The sequence below is a fragment of the Vanacampus margaritifer genome, chromosome 10 (genome assembly GCF_051991255.1).
Source record: "Vanacampus margaritifer isolate UIUO_Vmar chromosome 10, RoL_Vmar_1.0, whole genome shotgun sequence".
NCBI classification, from domain to species: Eukaryota; Metazoa; Chordata; class Actinopteri; order Syngnathiformes; family Syngnathidae; genus Vanacampus; species Vanacampus margaritifer.
In genome coordinates this window covers 15,105,562-15,129,697 of record NC_135441.1, presented here as the reverse complement: position 1 = coordinate 15,129,697, position 24,136 = coordinate 15,105,562, and the positions used below count along the sequence as shown (strand labels likewise).

General features: G+C 40.3%; 1 protein-coding gene across 2 annotated transcripts in view; it reads right to left on the bottom strand.

Annotated features, from left to right (window-relative positions):
- The window catches only part of kcnip1a (Kv channel interacting protein 1 a), a 27,504-nt gene extending 3,368 nt beyond the window's left edge, over positions 1–24,136 (bottom strand). Inside the window, exons 1-7 of one of the 2 annotated variants that reach the window (XM_077578878.1) lie at positions 23,755–24,136; positions 2,548–2,672; positions 1,590–1,659; positions 1,425–1,495; positions 1,253–1,360; positions 263–367; positions 33–95 (exon numbers count right to left, since the gene is read on the bottom strand). In XM_077578878.1, coding sequence (XP_077435004.1) covers positions 33–95; positions 263–367; positions 1,253–1,360; positions 1,425–1,495; positions 1,590–1,659; positions 2,548–2,672; positions 23,755–23,812 — 600 coding nt within the window. In that variant the 5' untranslated portion in view covers positions 23,813–24,136. Of the gene's footprint in view, positions 1–32; positions 96–262; positions 368–1,252; positions 1,361–1,424; positions 1,496–1,589; positions 1,660–2,547; positions 2,673–3,649; positions 3,996–23,754 lie in introns of those variants that run through there. The other variant, XM_077578876.1, reaches the window with a different exon arrangement.

Here is a 24,136-nt window from a genome sequence, read left to right as displayed (position 1 = left end):
GCTGCTGAGAAAAGAAATCAAATGTAGAGTACCTCTTGACAAGAATAGATGAATTCATCAATGGTGACCACGCCGTCTCTGTTTTTGTCCATTTTCTGTGGAGAAGAGCACACGCACATGCTGCCGGGTGACTTATCTATTGTGTGTCAAGAAAGCACATAAATGCAGTTTGCAAACTCATGGTGGTAACCTAAAGGTACTTTGACAATGCAAAACAAATGGCTGAGGTCAGACCTCAACAATAACCACATGTTTTTGTTACCTGAAAGAATGCATCCACATGCTGCTTGTGCGCATCCGTTTTCAAGGCGGGATAAGTGTACTTGCCCATCATGTCATAAATGGCTCTGACGATGTCTGTCATCTCCTGGAAAAGACAGAAAAAGACTTTTCAGTTAACACGCCAAATGATGTTGACTCAAATTGAACACTTTTAGGCTGGCTTAGGTACGTATATGTTCACAATCTTTAATTACAAGAGCTTTATAAAAATTAGGGGTGTCAAGCGATTACATTTTTTTATCATAATTAATTGTTAACTCATGATTAGTCACAAATTTTATATCTGTTCTAAATGTACAATAAAATATTTTTGTCTAAGTTTTCATACTCTTGTTAACAAAAGTGGGGATTTTTTTAGAAATATGGATGCATCTGTAAGTCATTGATACAGTAATTTCATAATAATTCATAAAATTTAGTTAGAATTAAAAAGATGTACTGGACTGTAAAATCCGAGTGTAATATAGATTTGTGTTGGTCATTTTTCTGCCACTAGAGGGCATAATTGCATTTGGAAGACATTGGTGACAGCTCAGTTAATTTTTCTTTCCATATTAAGTAACTCAATTTTGCACGGTTTTAAAATTGTAAAATACAACCCAGTCTCCACAAATATATGCATTATTATTAAATTTATTACTGCAAAGTTCTGACGTGGGCGTATCTGCTGCGTTGCAACTAGAATTCCCCCAGTACAAGCTTTCTAAGTAAGGGGTGGTCATTAATCAGGCGTTAAAAATTTTTGTGGCGTTAAAGGAACTTTAAATTAACTCAAAATTAACGCACTCATTTTGACACCCCAAATAAAAATGGTGGGATTCAAATAGGTAATAATGCTCAGTATTGAGACCCGCCATAGGTATTAATTGAACAGTGTGATTATTTTTTGTCTGAAATGTGCCGATGCCCACCACACCCCTGGCTACTGATGATGTGATCATCCTGTGTAATTGTGATGTAAAGCGCACACCTCTTTGTTGATGTATCCATCTCGGTTGATGTCGTAGAGGTTAAACGTCCACTGGAGCTTCTCTGTAATGGAGCCCCTCAGCAGGATGGACAAAGCCGTTACAAAGTCCTGATGGAGGAGAAACAATCAACACACAAGCTGGAAGTCACACAAAAGAAGCGCCGACGTTTACCTCAAACTTTATGGTGCCCGATTGTCCCGTGTCAAAGGAGTTGAACAGGTAGTGCGCGTAGGTGCTGGCATCTGCAGGAGTGAGCACAAAAATACAAGAAGACGCTCGTCACTAAGCAAAAAAATGCTGGTCAAACAACAATGATGGCAAACGACAAAGATCGACCTCCATGCGGGAAAAATTGGGAGTAGATTTGCTTGAAGGTTTCCTCATTGACAATCCCACTTGGACACTCCTGGAAAAAATAAGCCAAAACAATATGACAAAATTAGGAAAACATGACTGAATACACTTGAGTACAGTACGGCAAATAATGGGAGGTAACCAAATATTGGCTTGTAGAAATAAATGACAAGAGGCTGTGGCTGCTTTTTAATTATGTAGTTAAAATCAGATTGTTTACTGAAACAATATAGTACAATTCACATGCATTTTGCAAAGAGACAACAAAATCAAAATACATTAGGCATACTACAATGCAATAAAATTATTATGCAGAAATGCAATTTCAAGGCTTTACGCATGAAGAGAAATGCACACTCATGCGTGTTTTATCCTACATCGTAGCCTCGGGCTGCAAAGATATGTTTAATAAACTGATGGGATTAAACTTTTATTTCTGAGGAATAGTTAACTATTAGAGGGATTTTGCTCTTGTGCAATATGTTTTTATAACGTCGTCACCACTGGTCACAAAATTAGGCACACCTTTACAATTTAATGAGGGCAAAAAGGTTTGATTTTACAAAGTTTATTTTTGTGGTTGGAGTTTCATATTGAAAGGTGTTCCTAATATCTTGCCCCTGATGTTATTGACACAATTATGACAAAATAAATAATTCAGGGCCTGACCAATATTAGGTCTTAAAAAGGGGATTAAAAAAAATAAGGTATTGTATTCATAAATGCATATATTTTTAAATATTCATCTGATTAATCGTTATGAGAATTTTCTTCTGCCAAATATTATAATCAGCACTTGCCTCAAAAAATCCATATCATTTGGACTGTGACACATTGCAATCTTTGTAAAAACACAATATTCAAAGCAGCTCATTTACTGGATCTCAGTCGAGTACCGGTGTACCTAATGAATTGACCAAAAATGACTGATACAACGTACATTCTTGAACCCCCTGTACAGCACTTGCAGTTCTCGTTTACTGAAGTTGGTCTGAGCCTCTAGCTGATCGAGGCCCTCCGGTCGATGGCACACCATGGTCATCTCCAGGTCGTCATCAGCCTTGTCTGGTGACACACAAGCAAAAGGAAGCAGATAACACAAGCATTATTCACCATTTTACGAATTACCGTCCAAGTCGAAGTAATTATTTGAAATACATTGCGTTTCATGTTTAGTTTGCCAGTGAACGTTAGTGTTAAGAAACAGCTTGAAAGACATGAGATAGCAGAATGAGCGATGCAAGTGCACAGAGGTTGAGGTCAGTTGAATGGCTCCTCCTCTTATTGGCGCCCCACTATTAACGACTCATTACACTCATCGCTGCAGGGGAGGCGAGAGAGGACAAACCACCACTGGCTGACGAAAACACACACAGCGTGCAGTGGTGGTCCTTTGCACTAAAGCGTGATTTGCATCCATCTATCTAACTATCAATGACAACTTAGACTGGTTCCCTCGCCGGTGTGAAGTCTATGGAGTCACATTGCTCAGCAGACTACAACGGCGAGTGGTTAAAGAATCTCCCTGTTCTGCTTCACTTGAGGGTCACGAGAAGACAAAGTTCATTTTGCACTTTCCGCTCCAGAGACAATTTCATCTGTACAGCAGGTTCATTAATAAGCCTGTCGAACACCCTTACATTCCGTTATTTATTTTCCCGGGTGCCCCCAAAATGTTGATTTGATCTTTTTAAATATAACTCTTTAAGGTCAATGTTGAGAGTTTTGAATCATTTCATTGAAAGACTCAAATCATCTTTTAAATGTAAAATGGAAAAGTATCATTTTGGGGGGGGCTCCCACATGATAACTGATCTTTATTATCCCTGTCAAGACACAATCTGATCTCCATATGTATATACAGTAGAGATGAGAACATGTAAAGTACATAACATAAGAAAACAGGGAACATGAATAAAATTTCATAATCTTCTATTTCTGCATATTCCATAGTAAGAAGACATAACCGAATATCAGCACTGAGAAAGTACTACTCAACTTTATGGTCTTGATAAGACTAAAAGTGATCTACGTCGACTCACCTTCCACAGAAATGACTCCTAGTAGGTGCAACATCTTGACTAGCCCACAGCACAGCAAAATGATGGCTATGGCTTGTAAACTATTCTCACGCTGCTCCTCTTTCTCCATGTCTGTGTCTTTCCACCCCAAAAATTATCCTTATATCGTCTTCTCCATCTGCTGTTAATGCTCTCCGCGTCCAACCTGAGAACTACTTCTCCCTACATGTAACTTCTTTCCGACTTAGTTGAATTTTCTCCTCCTCTCTCATGAGGTAAGATCACTTGGCTCCCTCCGTCTCTGTTTTTATGCCCCATTCCATTACACCACTCCTCGGGGCATGTCCCGCTCCTATATGCCGACCTTGGTTCTATCCTGGTGAGTCCCACTCCGTGTCCCCCCTCCCCTCTCTATTTCAGTCCCGGTGTCCTTCACTCTTTGGGAACAAGGCTGTAACTAGAGGTCCCAGGCTGGAATAACTGTAATAATAACAAAATCACCTTGTGCTGGGATTTGTCTGTGCAATGCGCATGTGTGTGTTGAAGGAGTTTACCGCTTGATAAATTGCACCCATTAAGCCTCATATTTATCCCTGAAAAACAACCACAAAGTGACCAGTAACAAAGAACACACCCACTGTGACAGCAACTTCTGAGCTGTACTTTGTAGACTTCATTGTGCAATCGAGAACTGTGCAGTCTGCTATGACCAATAAACGCCAGTAGAGGGCAGCACAACGCAACAAACTCTCCCACAGTTTTAGGATATATATATTTGCTTGTCGATATTGAGCCAATTGGACTCATAATAATCTACAAGAAAAAGAAAAATTATGTCTTCTCAACCTCTTAATTACTTGTGATAGCATCATTGTTTCTCAGTGACATCAAATTCAATCAAAGAGTAAAATGTGCAGCATGTTGTGGCCAAGTGAGCTCTTATTTCAACAACATTTTTGCACTTATTGCTTTCTAAATAAATAAAAAAACACTTTGAAGAAATGTTCATGTTACTGTTTTTTTTGTTTTTTGTAGCCACAATGACATGCACACAAAATACAAATTTGGGGGTTTTGTTACCATTCCCAGTGCCAACAAGTAAGAAAATGCAGGTGCACATATTTGCTAGAAACTGAAATGCCTGGTGTCCTTAAGGCATGTGTTGTGGGTTTTTTTCCTTCTTTTTTTTCTTCTTCTGTTCTGCAATGGCGAGTTTTTTAGAATGTCCTTGCAGGTTATAACACAATTTTACGACTGTATCCATGTCCCGTTTTTCTATGAAAGGAGCATTCACTCTGAGTTTTTTATTTTTCTAAAGTCCGGGTTTGTTCCTTTGGTATTGGGACACTGGCCAGGAATTGAACCTGAGCCTCTCTGCATGAAAGGCAGCAGCATGTACCACTACATCACTAGTGTAGGTGTTCATCTTAAAATGAACACATTTCACTAAATTAATCCAAAAATTGTCTCTTATTTACTACAAACAATGCATCTTGTGCAGAGTAATTAAAAGGCTCTTCCAGTGACAGAAGATAGAATTAAGATCCCATTTAATACACATGAATATTCAAGTACAGTATATATAGAGATTTTGATTCCTCCCGCCCTCTCCCCCCCTCAATGAATGTTGGGAAATAATGATAGTGGACAGTGTCCAAGTACAGTCAACAGGGGGCTCTGTTGCATCAGGAGCTCTCCGCCTTTGTTGTCAATGGATGCTTTACTTCATTTATTGTGGCTGCACCGTCTACAGTTTAATGTTGCATCAAGGGCAGCATTTAATTTAATTTGATAGGCATTCAAACCGTGCTCAGTCATATAAATACCTTTTAATAAGGGTGGTTAAATGCATTCAGGGTTTGCACCAATAATCATTTGCCTCTTGTTGTGACCAATGTGCAGCATCTCTCTGCTGATTTCATGAACGGTGCGTGCGTGTGTGTGTGTGCGCGTGTGGCATGACTCCTTTAATGCACAAGCCTAAGAAAACAGTGGAATTGCTTCAGTGTGGATTGGAAAGAAATGCATCAATGTGAATCAATTTGGGGGCTAATGTGCTTTTAGGGAGTTGATGGATTGAGAGATTGTATAGTACACTGGGGGATTGAGCTGCATGGGAAAATGGAATGGAAATGGAAAGGTGAACTATTCTGCTAGCAGGACAACAATTTAACAATATAGTTTCATTTGCATCATACTGTTAGTGTATCATATATAAGCCTACTTTTCTTTGTAAATATGTTGCAAATGTCATCACTGGATTGTGCAGGTGAACCTATAAAGTGGCTGATAAATGCAGACGCGACAAACAAACTTACAGACATTCATCATCAAGTCTGTTTTATATCAAATCGATAAAACCCCAGAAATTAATTACAATGTCACCAAGTTAACAATACTTTCTTTCTCGTTTTGTTTGACTGCCAATTTAAAATTCAGTGGCCTATGATGCAATGTGAGGAAAGCAACACAGTGGCCATTTATCTTCTTTCCACAGTGTAAGAGATGAATCATTGCAGTGCTTACATCAGGAGAGTCAGTGCAATCACTAACTCATTCATGGATACTGAGTGGCAAATGCAGCATTAGTAATAGTGAATAATTTGGAATCTGATCAAGCTTTTGCTACTGCGCCATCTTGTCATCAGAGACATGAAAGCAAACATCTTGCCCAGGCCTCTTTCCTGGCTTTTGAGATCCAACCTCCAGAAAGGACTCGGAAACAAACTAAAGCTGCTCTTCCATTTGCCGCAAAAGACAATATAAGATGCTCAGTTTACACTGTGACTGAAATTCTGAATTCATTTCATTTGGCACCCGTTGGAGGGATTAAAGCGGCGACTTGAACGTCAGCAGAGAAAAGACCGCCTGTCACTTCCCCTGCACAGCCGGAAGACACACCAAAGAAGGTAAACACAATTTTGATCCATCTCATCCACAAGATTCTGAACATGTTCCATACCGCTTATCATCAAGGTCAAGGGAAACTGGAGTAAATCTGACTTTGGGTGTGAGGCGGGGTACACCCTGGACTGGTAGAAAAGAAAAAAAAAAAAAAGATTGTGGGAGGTTGGCTGCTTGAAAATGGGGCAAAAAAAGGTTGCGCATTTGTTGTCAAGTAGGACTTCAAAATAGAGTTATGTTTTTTTACATTTCCTACCCATACTCAGACAGCCACACATTAGAAGTGGCTAACATGCAAACTCCACACGAGAAGGCCTGAAATGAGATTGGACCCCGGAAGCTCCCAACTGTGATGCAGACATGCTAACCACTACAACACTGTGGTGCCAGCAACAACATTTTTTTCCTTATTTTCATTTTACCTCCAAAACTATCTCCACCATTTTCTTCCCTTACTGCCCCCTTACTTTTTATGGCATTTGCATGAAGGGAATTAGTGTAATCTGCTGCACGAGCAGGGATGGAGAAGGTTTGCTCTCACTTGTAATGTTGGAGGTCGCTCTCCAAGAAAGTACCGTATTTTTAAAATAGACTTTAGCGGCCACAGCCCTAATTATAGAATATAAAAGCTGCAAATGCAATAACATTTAACTTGTTTACAGTGGGAGGCGATTTGACCACCAGCCATTCAAATATATTGTGTAGGAAAAACAGCCACTTGATTGTGGTCGCTCATCCTCAAAGGTGACCAAGTACACTATTTCAAGGGTCATAAAAACATCAAATAAAGCAGCCATGTGGATGAAATCATCTGTACTTTCAGGTCTAGAAAGAATGTACAGTCCATCATGACTTGATTATCATTGCAATGTGTCCTTGTAACTAAAACGGCATATGCTGAAAAACACTTTAAAACAGTGTTAATAGATAGCGACTGTATAATGCCTTCAAGCAGATAATTAGCACTGATTCTCCAGTGACTCCTAATTTTCACATTCAATGCCTGGTACACTATACTGTATAATATAGCAGGACACGGAGGGCACAATTATACAAAATAAGGTGCAGAAATAATGAGTATATAGGAAGGCAAACCTCCTCAGCAGCAGAGAAAACCGAAAAGAGTGCATGCAGTGATGTCATCAAAACTGCTGGATGCCGTAGAACTGCCCCGCATCACACAGAGCTGTTTCTAATCGTATTTTAATCCCCACAAAGGATTTGCAGGGCTGTCATAACGTGCATTCATTACATTGTTGTGCCAGTACCCACTGCAATTTCCCCCCTCAAACTTCACTGGCACTCTGACTTACGAGTTTCTTTTATTCGGTGACCACGTTCGTAACTCAAAACATTCATATCTCAAATTATATTTCCCTGTTGAAATGAATCTAAATGCAATCCCTTGAAATTCCTTCCAGCCCTGTATTGGGCTCTTTCCTGTGTGCATGTCTTGGCCACCAGGGGGCAGTGTTATTCAGACATACAGACACACACGAAGAAGAGTTTCACTAATGATTTTAAGATGCAGTAATATTAGCTCTTTTTATCTATATATCTATCCATCTATCACACTAGGGGTTAGAACACCATTCCATTGATGTTATTTGTTAGCCTGTCTATGGTATTTTGCATTGTTTGTTAGCCTTAAGGTACTTTCCTATAATTCTCTTTGTTTAATGTTTAGTTCGACAGTACACTTCAACATTGATAAGCATGAAGTCTCGTTTTAAAGAAACTTTCCCTATTTGCTGAACGGCTGCTTGTTGTAGGGCGAGTTGAGATTTGCATTCAGAGGTGAATTATTCCATTCCTGCTAAACTAAAGTCTGTACACTAGACATACTTGTTAACTTTCAGATCTGATGATGAAACCTGGATTATGTTCATTCATCTAAATCAAGTCTCCAGTGTTGACTAGTGTTAAATTAAACTACCATCAGAGTTGTTTTCACTCAGTGTAAATAAATACATTTTATATAAATAAAGAAAGAAAGAAAGAAAAGTGTTATTTTAACTACATTCAATGTGGATCAATATAGACACATTTGAGGTGTTAAATAAAATTTGTAGGTGTTGAATTAACACTGCTGATTTTGCTGTGGTAATTGTTAAACAAACACCCTAGGGCGGAAGATTTTCAAGACCGCTTCCAAAATGGATTTGGCAAACCACCGGGTAATACACAGGAAGGGGACGCCCAGCTTACCTCAGGCTGTGTACAACACCTGTGGAATGTTGACCTTGACTGTCCAAAAATAAAATGGCAGTTGGAGGATGAACTTCTAATTCCTGAGGCGAATGACAGGGGAAGCTCCCCTTTATGGCTCTGGTGAAGGTCAGAAATTCTGTACCGTAAATTCTGTAGAGCAAATTTGACTCTATTTTGAGTGGGACCAAGTAGACTCAGTTTTAGAGTAATGTTTACGCTTGAAAGAGAGTAAAATAAATACATTGAAAATAAATAAATAAATAAATAAAAGCCACTCCAGGGTTGAGGAACAAACTCACAACCTTCTGTTTAGGAGATCTACTGGGAGATCTGCTGATCTACTCCCTGTGCCACGCAGCTCCTGCTGTGTGTTTAGTATATTGCTTATGTCAGCTGTAATCTTCGTAACTCCGAGGCCAAGGGCGATGTTTTTGGTCTCTTGGAGACAGTGGGAGGGGCACAGATCAGGTGGTAGTGTCTCCCAAGCTGAAGGTTGCGCATTCATTCCTCAACCCTTGAGTGCCTTTTTGTTCTTCAATTCTTTATTTTACTCTCTTCCAAGTGTAAATATTAGCCTAGAGTGAAATTTACTCTACAGAATTTACTGTGTGGCAGAGGTAAACAAAAAGTTATCTCAAGTTCCAAGACTAATGACTCCAATGTGTTTGTTTGGGGTTTATACATGTGGACTAAGCTGTAAAAAACAAGCTTCAATTTATAAAGATGGAACATCTATCTATCTATATATCCATCTATCTATCAATGAATTCAATGTAAACTTGAGGGGGCACCTGGAACCATGCGTGTAACCTCATAGCAACTCCCTCTAGTAATAAGGGCATGTATGAATGCATTTTTACATCCATAACACAAAGGCTGGATACCAAGGGGAGGGCAATGACGTGATGACTTAATAAGCACTCAGAGTAGCTAATGGAAGCGCGTGGGTGATGAAGAAAAAGGGAGCAAATGAGAGAAAGAATGGAGGCCTAATATGAGGAGTTGATAGAAAAGGTATGAATGCGAAGACGGCTGTGGAGTTGTCATATAAAAGGAAACACGATGGAAAGAAGAGGAAACGGTTGTGGAAAAAAATGGAGGTAAGTGGAAGTGTAGAAGTCAGTGCAGCGAGTTGAAAGGTCGTGGAGGAAACAGAGTAAAATAAAGGTGTGAAGAAAGGCACCGCTGCAGGGAGAAACATGACAAAAGTGGTGTGGGGGGGGGGGGGGGTCACCAAGGAGACGTGAAGTGTGGCAAGGCTGCTCAGACAGATGGCAGACAAGAAGCAGGTAGAAGAAAATTGGTTTGTCAGACAAGCAGGAACAACAAGTCACAAAGAGGATGATGACACATAGTTCAGAGCACAATGATCCTCTAGCAGAGGATCCATCATGGAGGAATCTAATCTCACAATATTACAGCTGTGCTCTGTTTGTTGTAAAACCGGATAACAAGTTATCTCCAGACAGCACGCACCACCGCAGACACACAAGCCAGAAAACCGTATTACACGGAGCCACAAACAATCGTGCTAGCAATTACAAATACTGCTGTATTTAAATGCCTTTTCCATTCGTCACTTCCCCCAAAAACATTTTTGTTATTCTTTCGGATTGAGAAAATAGCACTGTTTTATCAAATATGAATTTACAGACAGAAGAAAAGAGAATGTAAATCAATAAACAAGTTATACAAAGTGTGATCAATTCAAAAGTCCCGTACTTTGGCAGTTCCTGACATATTCTTAGCATATTGTCAATGTGCGGCCGCAAAGGAAGCAAGGTGACCCCCACCCCCTATCTTAAAAGAAATATTTGAAATGGTTTTCAATTGCGCTTGAAGGCATCTCTGGATAAACATTAGTGTTTATACGGGGAATTTGCACAACCGTTGTGAAGGTGCCCTTTAATAGAGTGCCGCAAGTGTTCCGAATGGGGCTGATGTTGAAACATTGATTTATTTTAGGTATGATTCTTTTATTCCAAACTGAGCTCAAATAATTTTTAACAACCCCAAACACTATTAGTTACAATATGCAGCCCATGTGGACAATTCTTCTTACTCAAAATAAACTCCACTGATTTCCCTTCAATCAATTGGGCATGCGGCTACAATAAGATCACATCACATGTTGGTATGGATCTGGATGAAAGTGCTGATTAGGGTTAGAACTAGGACTTGACACAAAGGTGATGATAGTTGAGTCAAGGTGGAATATTAATTAAATAATTGTTTCAATTGAGCGTGATTTGTGATTGAATGGTTGAGTCAAGGGTGGCGTAACTGCAAGGAGGAAGACTTTTTTTTTCCATGCATTTACGCAATAAAGCAGTTACTAATCAACCGCCACTTGTCTTTCTTTGTTACTTTTGTCTAAGTAGATTCTACAATGTTCAATAAATAATAGACATTATACCATATTGTCTATTGTTTACTGTTACATGTGAGCATTTGGTGAATTTTGCTGACAGCTGACATGAGAACGTAGGCTGTTCGTCAGCTAGCAATAGCGGATGTCATTTTAAATAGGCATCCATAGCACTTGCACTTTTCTTATATTTGAGAATAGACTCGCACATTTTCCAAGTGATTACTGGTCTCATTTTTAGCCAAATATTTCCACACGTTTAAGGCACCGCTATTCGTTTGCTGTGTCGACTGACCACCTGCTGATTTTGGCGAGGCGTCGATGTTAAAGCCAAAACACATGAATGTCAATTAATCGACTTCAAGCTATAATTGTGATCACGCATGTATTCAGATCCGGAATGTTCTTCCACTGTTAATAGCTTATCTTTGCACCTTTAGCAATTCATCCATTTTTATACTTCTTATCCCCATTAGGACCACACCACAGTTCAAATTAAATACTGCAACAATCAAAAAGCATATTTTATACTACAGTGTATAGACAAATATATTGAAACACATTTCAGAATCAATCTATTAATCAGACTGTATTTAGGAAACTAATGTGTTTTTCTCCACTTTTAGAAAATGTATATACTTTGTAGCAACAGTTTGGGAAAGCCACAAATGTATAAATGGGCAAAACATCCCACAGACGTGTTCCAGCATTTTGTAGAAAGTTTTCCTAGAGGCTTGGAAGCCATTAAAGCCGCAAAGGATGGACCAGACCCATTTTTCTTCCGCTTTCACTTCCTGTGAGTAATGACCCAATCTATTTGTCCATATAGAGCGTTTCTTTCACAGGTGAAATGCTTGTTATCACATTGAAAGGGGAGTCAGATTTCCACAATATGTTTGCACCTTACTGCCACCTCCTTATTCCAAACAGCAACACATTTATGCTCCGCCTTTGTTAACACCCATGGGAAAGGTGTTTACACGAGTAGGAGTGAGAATATTCCAAACGATGGAAGCAGCCATATGCACTCACTTGGAAAATGTCCTGCATGTGCTAATTTGCCCGGAAAAAAAAAAATGCTAAAAGCCCGCCTCAGCCAATAACGTTAAACAAATGAATGCAATCAATGGACAGTATTTCCTTGCTCGGTGTGCTTCACTGGAGCACACTTTGAAATTCTTTTCATTTTTATACATGAATGAGCTTCACCACATTTCACAAGACGCAACACATTCCCTCCAGGCAACAGGTCTCCTTCACATTTCAGCCTCACGTCATCGGCACATACAGGAATACCCCCATCGCATCAAGAGCCCCCGACCCGACCCCTCCCGCCCCTCCAAAACTGACATCTTTTGTTGCCATGGCGACCGTGCTTCCAAGGTAACTGCAAGACGGAAAAGTGGTGTGTGAGCAGAGTGACAAATACCTTCGACGTGCGCGTGTTTACCAGCGCCGCCGCCGGCGCACGCAGCCACCAGACGGACCGAGTGACACAAACACCTCTGCTAAAGCTGAACACACACGCGTGCGTGTGCGCTCTCACTGCACATAATACACACAGTTGTAAAACTTTATGGCATGATAAAAGGGATTGTTGATCATTTGGAAAAACCTGTTGGTCTATTTTGGCAGTGCCTCGCTCTCTCTCTGTCTCAGACAAGTGTAACAAAGCACCAATTGAGACGTCCTTATAGTAATCTAAAACTGCGTGAGCATGTTTGTGCTGTAGCCATCCAAAGTAGCATGTAGGCAATTAAAATTCACATTAGTAGAAGTTTAATTGTCTTGGATGATGCCTGCCTCCATATAATATTGTGTGAAATGATGCATTCGTGTGTAAGAGTATAAATTGCATGTCTTTAATAAAATGAGGATGCATTCCAAAGACTCTAAAAGTTCACATTTCTACAAGTTTGACTGCCTTTTTCAAACATGTGTAAGGGAATGAATGACAGAGTGTGTGCGTGTGCATGTGTGTGTGTGTGCGCGTGTGTGTGGTCCCTCACCCCTGGACAGCCTCCTCGTCTTGGTCTGCATGGTCAGCGTGCCCACCACAGCCCCCATGTTTGAAACGTCGTCGTGGAAACAAGTGTCTGTCCGTATGTGCCGAAGTCTGGATGTGTTTCGTCACGTGCGCGCGCACACACGAAATACACGTACTCCTTCACCCTCTCATCTTACCTCCCCCTTTTCTCTCTCTTTCTACAGTATCTCTCTGCTCTCAGCACAAACCTTCTTTCTAACACCCCTCCTTCTCATCATGCTTTCTCACCCCATCTCCCCATGCACACTCCTCTTTTTTCCTCTCTCACCACTCTGCCACCCCCGTTATCACTCGCCTGCACCCCTATTTGGGGGTCTCTTCCCTCTCCCTCCTCCCATCACAACAAGCCAGAGCTCAGCATTGGTGATTCAGAGTGAAATCACCAGGAATTTTTATTCACTGAATTATTTAATTGCACTGTGTTCGATTCTTAGAAGACAACACTCAATGAATCACCGGGAGGCAAAAAGTTTAGTTTCACACTCTTAACGTGACGAATATGCAGATGAGTAAAGATTTGAATAATGCCTTAAAAGTGCAAATGAATTATTCGGTGTTTGTCTGTGCCCCATGCATCACTTTCTGCTTTGTCCCAGCAACACTTTTTCTTCAAGGAAAAGCTACTTTCATCCATCAACATGCCCCTTCACTCCATCCATCAAGAAGCCATAGTGGGGAAACGAAATGGACAGAGAGTTTGCAAGATTAGCTCTCATGGTGTAGGAAGAAAGGACGGATGGAAAATTGTCAGCCAGTAGGAGAGCATATAAAACGGGAGCTTATAGTCGAGGAAAGGTGACTGGGAGAGATTAAAAGAGGCGAGGGATTGAGAAGGAGTGAAATGTTTAATGTAGTAGTAATAGAGGGATGAAGACAAGTGTCAGATAAAAAAGTAAAGTGTGTGGAGGGGGCGTGCTCCTGTCTGCACCGATGAAAGTACGACTCATTTACAATCAAATCAATACAAACAAGGTGCTACGTTGAGGAAGATAAATCAGGTGGAGGGTGGTGGTTAAATGATGCAGAAACAAGCCAATACATGAGGTATAAAATGCAGATTAGTGTACAGCAGCTTTAAAAAAAATAAAAACTTTCCAATAAGGCTGATTTTTTATTTTTTAGGCACCCATTTTTATCCTTTTTAGGGAGCAGCCATTTTCCACTTGCTGTTGACTGAAAATTACATCACAGTTGTTCGGGGCTAAGCTAACGACCAATCATGGCTCGGTTTGCGATTCACATGACCAAACTCAGCTGTAATTGGTCATTATCTAAACACTGAACAACGGCGATGTCATTCTAAGTCAACAGCAAGTAGCAAAATGGCCGCCCCCCTTAGTTGGATACAATGGGTGGAATTTGCTGCTTAATTCATATTCCACAAATTTAGTATTAATTGCGTTTAGGCTAGTGATGGCGCATACAACATATTTCAGAGACTTTTTTTGATTTGACTTCCCCTTTAATATAAAAAGTTAAAAACTATAACGCAACGTAGCCTTTGGTGGGGAAAGCCAGCTAAAATTACTGCAGGTCCAAAACCAAGACAACGAGGGCGGTTTGGAGTCAGGAAGGGCATCCATCTGTAAAACATAGGCCAGTTGTTTTCGACTTACTTTATTTTTTACACCAAGTACTACTAAAAACACATTTATACCATCATAATGTCCAGCATTAAAACTAAAAACATTGACTTGGCCAACTCAAGAGTGGCGGGTGAAAAAACATCTTAATGGTGAATTGCTGCCACCAACTGATTTTGTGAAGCTTGCTGCGGCCTGCTAGCTGTGGGGCACTAAAGCGCACTTGTAGCTCAAATTTTTGCTCGTATCACAAGGCAAAAAATAATAATAATAAAAAAAACAGCGAAGTGCTGATGCGAAGGGCCTACCTATTTTGGCAAAACCTGTCAATGATCAAATGAGTGACAAAGAAAAAAACAAAAGGAACAATCTTAAAAGGTGATTGTTGAACCTGAAAATGGAAATGCTTTTCTGAAATAGAAAATCTTAAATGTACAGATGAATGACAAAAGTTGAATATAAATTGTCACCCTCTTAAAATAATTGCCAAGATTTTTTTGCAAAAATTATTTTCTGGCCTCATGATGCAAATGGTTAATTTTTTTTGTGTTTCCTGAAAAATCTGAAAAGATGCCTTGGGCTATTATTTTAAGAAGGCTTCAAAATGTAATGTGTTATGCACCTTTTTACTTGTCAAGAAAGTATTCAAAGCAATAAACTACCAATACCAATAATGTTTATGTTCTCAGATCACACTAATACCTACTGCAGTCTTAAGCCCTATTGAATACGTACCACTTTAAAAGCCACAAACACCCCCACCCCCCCCGCCCCTTCCCACCCATAAAAAAAAAGCAACACGCATGTACAGTTAATAGTTTGATTTCCTGTGAACTGAGCTCGCTCAAGATTTGCTGAGGGTGACAGAATCTTCCGATGTTAAAAACGACTTGATGGCATTTTCCACATCCAGCAGCCTGCAGACATGACCCAGTTTACAACAGGTAGCAAATTGGAATCATCTGCTGCAAATCAACCGCAGGACGTAAACATGTTGGCGCATCCCTCAACACTCTGCAACAAACAGACAATTTCATAGACTTCCAACAGCTTCGGTAAGCAAAATGACGCTTTTGACAGTTTAAAGATAGAATTCGGCAGAAAAGAGGGTAGTTTTATTGTCAAGCCACCTGTCATAATAATACAAATAATAATAACCCAGAGAGCTGGAATCTGGCTTCTTTCTTCTTTTCTTTCTTTTAATAACCCTAAATATTACATAAAGCATGACTTTTAGGAAGTTCTAGTACTTGGAACAATTCGATGAGGAGAGAAATCGACACTCACCGGACACAATATTAGGTACAGTTGCACTATTTGTCTCTCTGCCCGTCTATTTATCTCTCTATCCCAGACTACATCATGGGCTGGTCGCAAGCTAATTGCATGGAACATATAGACAAACAATTCACACTTACAGACAATCTTCAATTAACCCGAACACACTATACATATGATGTGTGATGATGTGTATTGCTGCTGGTAACACTGTGAATTTTTACACTGGGTAAATATATCATATGCATCTCATCTCATCTCATCTTATGTGTGTTTTTGGAATGTAAGATGACATTTTGAAAATCACACGGCACATTACCAAAACAAAAATGCCCCCTCCCCAAACATACAGCACCGTATACTATATTGAAATCATGAAAACTGATCATGATAATTACTTTGTTGGCAATAGGCTACTGTATAATTGTCTAATCTAAGAACAGCATTTTGTTTTGATGGTCACTATATGTCACTAGCATAGATAAGATGAACAAAAATCCATTTTCCTAGTAACTAAATAGTAATTTTGGCCCAATTAGGTGAACTTAGATAGATTCTTCCAATCTAATAATGCTCAATTTTGATTGACACAGTCAGAGGGATTCATGTCATTACCACTTAATATGCTTTTCACTCAAAAAAGTTCCTATCTTCAAGTGAATCTCATCTTTATTGTATTAAGTTGATGTTATGCTGTTAGAAAAGCAACTTGGTGAAGCTCCCTTACTTCTAGTATTTATAAATTAAGTGCAAACACCAAAATGTGTGCTTGCTGACAGGGTGGACATTTTTCTGTCCAATATAATGTATGAAATTAAGAAAAAACATTTTAATAAGCTAATCATTGCACGGTGTGTGTGGAAAAATAATTGGCCACTTACAATGAGACCTCCGAGGTTTCATTATTCTGCATCATTTTCATGCAGATTGAGTGATTCTGATGAGGACACCAAAGGCGCTTGACCCATCGTATTCGTTATTGCATTTATACTTTAGAATAACATTCTGGCCCTTTTATAGGTGAATAAGCGTAACCAAATAGCACAGTATGACGCAGTGCCGTTCTATGCCACTGCAGTGCACAATACAACCATAATGAAATTTGATAACCATACCGTTTCCCTCAGTGCATAATAGGCCTGGTGGGCTGCCCTGAAGTGTCAATCAAAAGTAATAATCACTGCCTTTATATAAAGGCATTATTTTTCATACAACTCTTGCATTGGAAGGTGTACCTAATGTTGAGGCTCATGAGCGGATATTTACTCACAAAGTAGGAGGAGAATGGCTTAGAAAACTCGTCCAAGCAGCTTACACACATGTACACACACGTGGACGCACGTTTCTTCTTATATAAAAGGATTGTACCTCACAGGCCATCAAAACGATTTCCAACCCATCGTCAACGTTCCTGACTTCATCCTGAGTTTCCGTCTATTTCTCTCTCTCCACTCCCTTATCTGGGAATTTGTCTCCCGGCATCCCGCCTCTGCCGCGAACCTTTTATTTTCGCCATCGCCACCTATAAATCTCCGCTCACAGTCTTGCTGTCATTTGGAATCCGCAAGCCAATCTTACGTCTTAATCCATTTCTGTCGCGGCATAGTCGGTCGGTGACAGGCCTGTGTCCACGTATCTCCCTTTTAATAATCTGTTTGTAGCGAGAGGCGTTGGTATTTAAGTGTGTATGACAGATTTAAGGAACGAGAGGGAAAAATGGGGCAACGATGAGAGTGGGAAGACACGTGGAACATACGGAGGATGAGGAAAGTAACTCTTTTTTTTTTTGGCAAACGAAGAAGAAGCGCAAGAAGAAAGGAGAAGGAAAGAGGCCAGGAAAGCTTCCAGGGGGAGATTAGAATGAGATGCAGGCGGGAAGAAAAAGAAACGTATGAAAAGAGTCAAAAATAAAGAGCAAGGACTTGTCAACATTTTATTTCTGGGGTAAAAGAATATATGGAATTAGGAAAAGTCCAAAAAGGAAAATTTAGAGCCCTTTACGAGGTTTTATAAGCTTCTAAGAGCCTACCAGCTAACGTGTGAGCTAACAGCTCAACATATTGCTCTTCCATGTATGCACATATAATCACACATCTGTCTCTGTCAGGAATATCAATATCCGCTCGACTTCAAATGGCTCCTTCCTCACGTCTCTGTATCTTTATTAGGATGTGCCTCTCGCACCCATCATATTATTAAAAAGGGAATAATTAATGGCAGCTTTGCTATTGATCTCTCATCGCGCAGAAAAGGGCAGCAAGAATGGCGAGCAGACGGAGATGAATGAGGAAGGAGGAGACGAACTTGTGTCGGAGCAGCCTGCTCTCATTTTGGAGGATTTCATACAAAATGTGTGAAATCAAGTGCAATCGACAAAAAAAAAAAAACTTACATGCACTCATTGAGCGCTTTTAATTATTGAATATTATGACTAAATACACCCCAAGCCACAGTCGGCATTGGAATATGGAAATTAGTGAGTCTTTTGGGTTCAATATACTTTTTCAGCTAAACTGTTTATGTGGACTCATTCCATTTGGTGCAGGATTTTTTTATGAAAATGATTCACATTTGGAAAAACTATTCAATTTGTGGACACAATTTAATGGTAATCTTTATATCATATCATTGACATAAAATAATAGGTAAAATGGAGTGAAAGAGTTGAGCTTTGTGAGAGCAACGAGTGTGAATCAATCAATCAATCTACATTATAGGACAAAGGAAGTCATCCTCTTCATCATCACGCTACCGGCTGGAGGTCTGACAGTGGATTGCAGGGGAGAGACAGCAGCTTGATAAAAACAGAGAAATAAGGGGAGTTTTGAGGCGCACAATGTGGTATTGGACATCACTGTTGTTTTTTTCCAACATCATGTTATGCTGAATGAGTATAATTATACAACTAGCATCAGGATATGAAATTTAATCTGCCCATCTTGCCTCTCAACTCCCACAATTTAGAATTTTATTTCCTGTGAGTGTATGTTAAAAATGTGACACGTTACTGTAAGTGACTCACTTCAACTGTCCTACTGGATTAGTTGGCAAAATTCTAAATATGCACGCAGTTTTAAAGCAAAAAATGAAAAAGTCGTCAAAACTCATCTGCTTTTCTGTCATCAGCTCCGGTCGAACAAAGGGCCCTTAGGGCAAGCACAGGCTGAGCTGTCTACACAGATAAATCACGTAGAACATTTTGTTGATCTAGGATAAACCCAGCAAAGAATTTGTCTGAAAGTATTATGCAAATGTGTCGTGGGTGGCATATTGATATTTTTTTTTTTGCATTAAATTTAAATGTGAGTTTCATATTGCATTGGTAATGGCAAAAAAGAAAGCACTGATGTTTTAACACCAATAATTAAATCAAATCGATGCTTCCTAGAGCACTACACACACAGTTGCAGATGGGATTATCCAAAGCAAAATGCTTTTAATGTTGTCATGCATCTACTAAAACTCCTTTGCTGCCCTAATTGGTCCTTTTGGTGCACTTCTTTTGATGTTCAGGGACGAGAGCGAATGGTGGATACTATAAAGCTCCATTAACAATACATAATTTCAACTCTTTAGCCCTGCAGCAGTCCAACACATCGCAACACTCACCGCCGCGAAAACACTCGTATAAGCACATGATTATGCTCAGGCTGAGGCTTCAAACAGAAAGATGTTAGATTATATCCTCTGCACTTGAGTCAGAGAGGCTCCGAGAGAAGCAAAGAGACAAGAGATAAACACAGCCCAGAAGAAAATGGAATCGTCAAAGATCAAGCCAAGAGCAGCTCAGGGAAGATAAATGCAAAATCTTGAAGGGAGAACTCGCTTGTGAATGTGAGCGAGACAAAGTGAGAGCGTTAAAAATCCACTTGGCAGAGAGATAGGTGAACATGGAAACAAGATAGGGGGTTAAAAAAAAAATCAAAGAAACAAAAAGGGACAGGGAGTGAAAGTGTCGACAAAGGCCAGCGTTTGTTGTTAACAGCACAATTACATGTGAGAAATGTGTTTGGTTGCATGGCTTTTTTTTTTTTTATCACCACTTCATAGAAACTAGGCTACACTATTAAGAGGCTATATTATTATTGTGTGATGGTGAACGCACACCAAAAAATATCATCTGCTTATACCAATAATGCCAGATTTTGTTAAATTCATATTTGGCTTTCTCACAGGCGTCACCTTCCTGGTTTTCTGGGAATTTTGGAGGGGGATGATTGCAGCCTACAGCCACACAACAAACAATTTTTCCAAAAATTGCAACAAAAAAAAAAAAATCCATCCATTTTCTTAACTGCTTAAACTACTTAAAAAATAAATAAATAAAATAAAAAATAAAATAGCTGACCAAGGCTTTAGTACGGTACGGAAGAAATGGGCCTAGTTTTTAGTGTTGACATGTATGTCAATTCGCCGTCGGACTAATGGTTGGGGTTAGTATGAAGCTTTCAGTGAGGTTGTACAGTACACGTTACGTCTTTACATGGGACACTAATGGTTGAGGTTAGGAAAAGGCACAGTGCGGTTGTAGACCACTAGAAAGCATGTACAGACGCTCCCCTACTTACGAACAGTCGAGTTGCGAACAACGGTACATACGAACATTTCTGCGCGTACAGTATGTCGAAAAATGTTTGGAAAGAAATGCTGTAAGTTAGATTTTGTATTGCGCGTAGTGCTTCTTTCCGCCGCTAATACCGACGATTGGCGCTGTGAGAGCTCATTGGAGGCTGAGCAACGTGGCGAGGAGGAGGAGGAAGAAACGCTGGTCCCCATGAAGCAGGAAATAACTTTTGAAGCCGATTCCAGCGACGACGAAGAACCTCTCATGATATAAAATCCTCCTCTTCCTCCTCCTCCATCATCTCCTTCAGCATCAAGTACATCTTCCAAAAGTAAGTTAAACTTCATTTTATTTATCTTATTACGTACATGTACATACTGTGTGTGTGTCTTTCGCTCTCTCTCTCTAACATACGTAGTACAGTACAGTACTGTACGTATTCTCTCCATTTTATTAAGTTTTTTTCAGTACAAACCAATGCAGGTTACTTGTACAAGCCTTAAACATACTTATATAAACCTTCAATATACTTATATAGGCTTTAAACATAAATTATAATACAAAATATAGCACTGAAGCAACTTACGAACAAATTCACCTTACGAACGATCGTCCGGAACGTAACTCGTTCGTAAGGTGGGGAGCGTCTGTAGTCAACACTAAAACAAACATCGGCCGAATAGCTCAGTCAGATAAACACTCTTCGGACCAGATGGACCGGGTTCGAAATTTGCTTTTGTACTATTGCGCTATTTAACATATCTGATAGAGGTCGCTAAACTAAAATACACATAATAATATGCAACATTTAGTCGTAATTTGGCACCTTTTCAAAACAACCTATGTGGTTGTATATATTGGAGGACTGTCTCTTTTACACAGATACGTTAAATAACACTGATTAAAATGTAACTTAAAACAGTAAAGTAAAGTTCATCTCTGGGTGTCTCCAATCTCGGGACCTGTAAAGCCATTTGTCTAAGCCACCATATTGTTTTTAACACTATTAAGTGTTCAATATATCCATGTTTTTGGAGGATCCACATTTAGCAACTTCAAGCAAACTGACAACAGTTATGATGTAAAAACTAAATTGCTGTTGTTTGGGCACTTTTGAGATCAGCGTCGATAGTGGTGACCGAGTTTAAATCTTTCATGGCTGACAGTGTCTCTAAGCAAACTGGGCAGACAGGTTTGCATTTGAATTTGCTTAACATACAATCCACGTCCTTTTCTACCTGAAACATGATTTTCTTGACCTCATTTAATGTTTGTTTTTTTTTTGCACTCACTCACTCACACAAGCACGCACATATAAACACGGTGGAAGCGAACCCACGCCAACCAAGTGATGGTACGACCTCATTTCACTTGTTCTTGGCATTGCTTACCACCATGACACGGTCCCTCTTAGCAAAAGAAGCGTGGCTAGTAAGTGATGTCTGCCATCTAGTGGTGAAGATTGTTATTGCAATTTAAAACTGATTACCCACAGTAAAGTTTTTTCTAATATATTTAATATCCTATGCATCTTTTGGAATGTGGGCAGAAGCGACAGTACCTGAAGAACAGCCATAAAAGCACAAGGAGAACGTAGACTATAAGGCTGGTGCTGATATTCGAACCCAGAATCTCTCAACTGTGAGGCAGACGTGCCAACCACTAATTAAACTGACAATTGCTCCATGTCATTTTAATGGATTTTTGGTGGAATGCAGATGCACATATGAGTCAGAATGATTATTAATGTCCATAAATTACAAAAGTTTCCTTTTGGGTTTCTCCCAGCTGGTCGTTGGACTCTGATCAAGAAAGGTCCAGGCATGCAAAATGAGTGTTGCCCTGCTTTCATTCGGCCACTTTTTTTTGTAACAGCGCAGCAGATGGTGAAACACACGCACGTCCACAGATACACACATGCACGTTCGCTGACACTCAGCGAGCAGCCCCCCTCCCGAGGAGCAACCTTGCCTCCTCTCTCAACTTTTCTCCATTTTCGCCTCCTTGTCTCATCCCTCGCCTTGATCCAGCACATCGCCTCGCAGTGGCAACTTCAAAGTATGTGCTGTTTGGAAGTTCACGCAACCAGCAGGAAGATTCCACACAAACACTCACCAAAAAATACCCCAAAATACATCTTTATTTTGCTTTGTAAGCATGAGTGCAGCACGGAACAACACGGCCCACTTTCCCTTCCACGCCGTGTTGCTTCATTTATCTTCTTGTGGCTCTCACTTTGTTTTTCTCCGGGTAAAAACATCCACCTTGAAAATGAGCCTCGAGTGGCTCGTTCGACAGCCATCTGAAGCATCTGCTGAGAGCTGTTGCCATGCAATGAAATGAGGCGCAGGATGGAAATTAAAATAAACAACCCACGCAGGAAGCTATATATGCCTGTATTTCACTCAAGCGTTTATAAGGTCCGTAAAAATGTCGTTTTTTTCCCCTTCTGTCTCACAATGTGTGTCGTCTGCCACTGTTTGACAGTCACAACACAGTAAATATGGATCGCATGAAAGGAAATCTCATGAGGGACTTCCATAACATTCACAGTCTGTCACACTGGTGTGTTCCTGCACTGCATTTTGGGATACGCTTGATGAAACACGATCTGCCAAGTGACAAACATGAGGTTGGAGGTCAACAGATGTGAGGCGGAACGCCGCCAAATGCCAGCAGAACGTGCATGCGCATTCACAGCACACAAACTAAAACTGCCACGTTTCAGGACTATGCATTTTCAGTGTATGAAGTCACCACATTCAAGAGCCTCTGCCAGTTTTCCCTTGTCAAACACAAACAGGAGCAGGAGCGACAGGAAACAGGTTGGCTTGGAAAGCAGAGGGAGGTAAATACTATCACCTTTTATAGACATGCCCAATGGCACGGCTCTTCTAATTCACACACACACACACAAGCGCACACTCCCAAATCTGCAGTTCAAACAGAGGACAGATGGTCCCGTGAGGGCTTTACCATAAACCAATAATGAATGACTATTTTATGTCAACTTTACCACTACACATCCGAGTCATTCCCCATAATGCACTGCTTGTGCAATATGCATGAGCGCAAAGACACACAACAAGTTTAACCAGAAGCTACAAAGACGCAACCTCATCCGTAAAGCAAACACAAGCTCAGTGGGGAGATATTCAAATCAAATCTTACCTCTGTGGTAGCTGACTTGCTTGGACTGCATGGAGAAGGTCCCCATTACGAGACCCATGATGACAGCTGTGCGCAAGTGTGTGTGTGTGTGTGTGTCTGTAATCAAGGACGTGTGTCGTCAGTGGATGCGTGCGCTGTAATTAAGTTAGCCCATTAGCCAGCTGCATGTGTGCAAGTAAAGCTATCACTTCTCATGCCGCCTCCTCGCACCCACACAGCCTAGCATCATCCGCTCGGGGCTCTATGCATATGTGTATGAGAGTTTATATGAGCAAGGGAGTGAATGATATCGAGGGGGGGGGGCACGCACTCTGAAGCTACCTTTGTCGATGCTGTGACTGGACCACGCCTCTTTTACATGCCCCTCTCCCTCGCTTTGCCT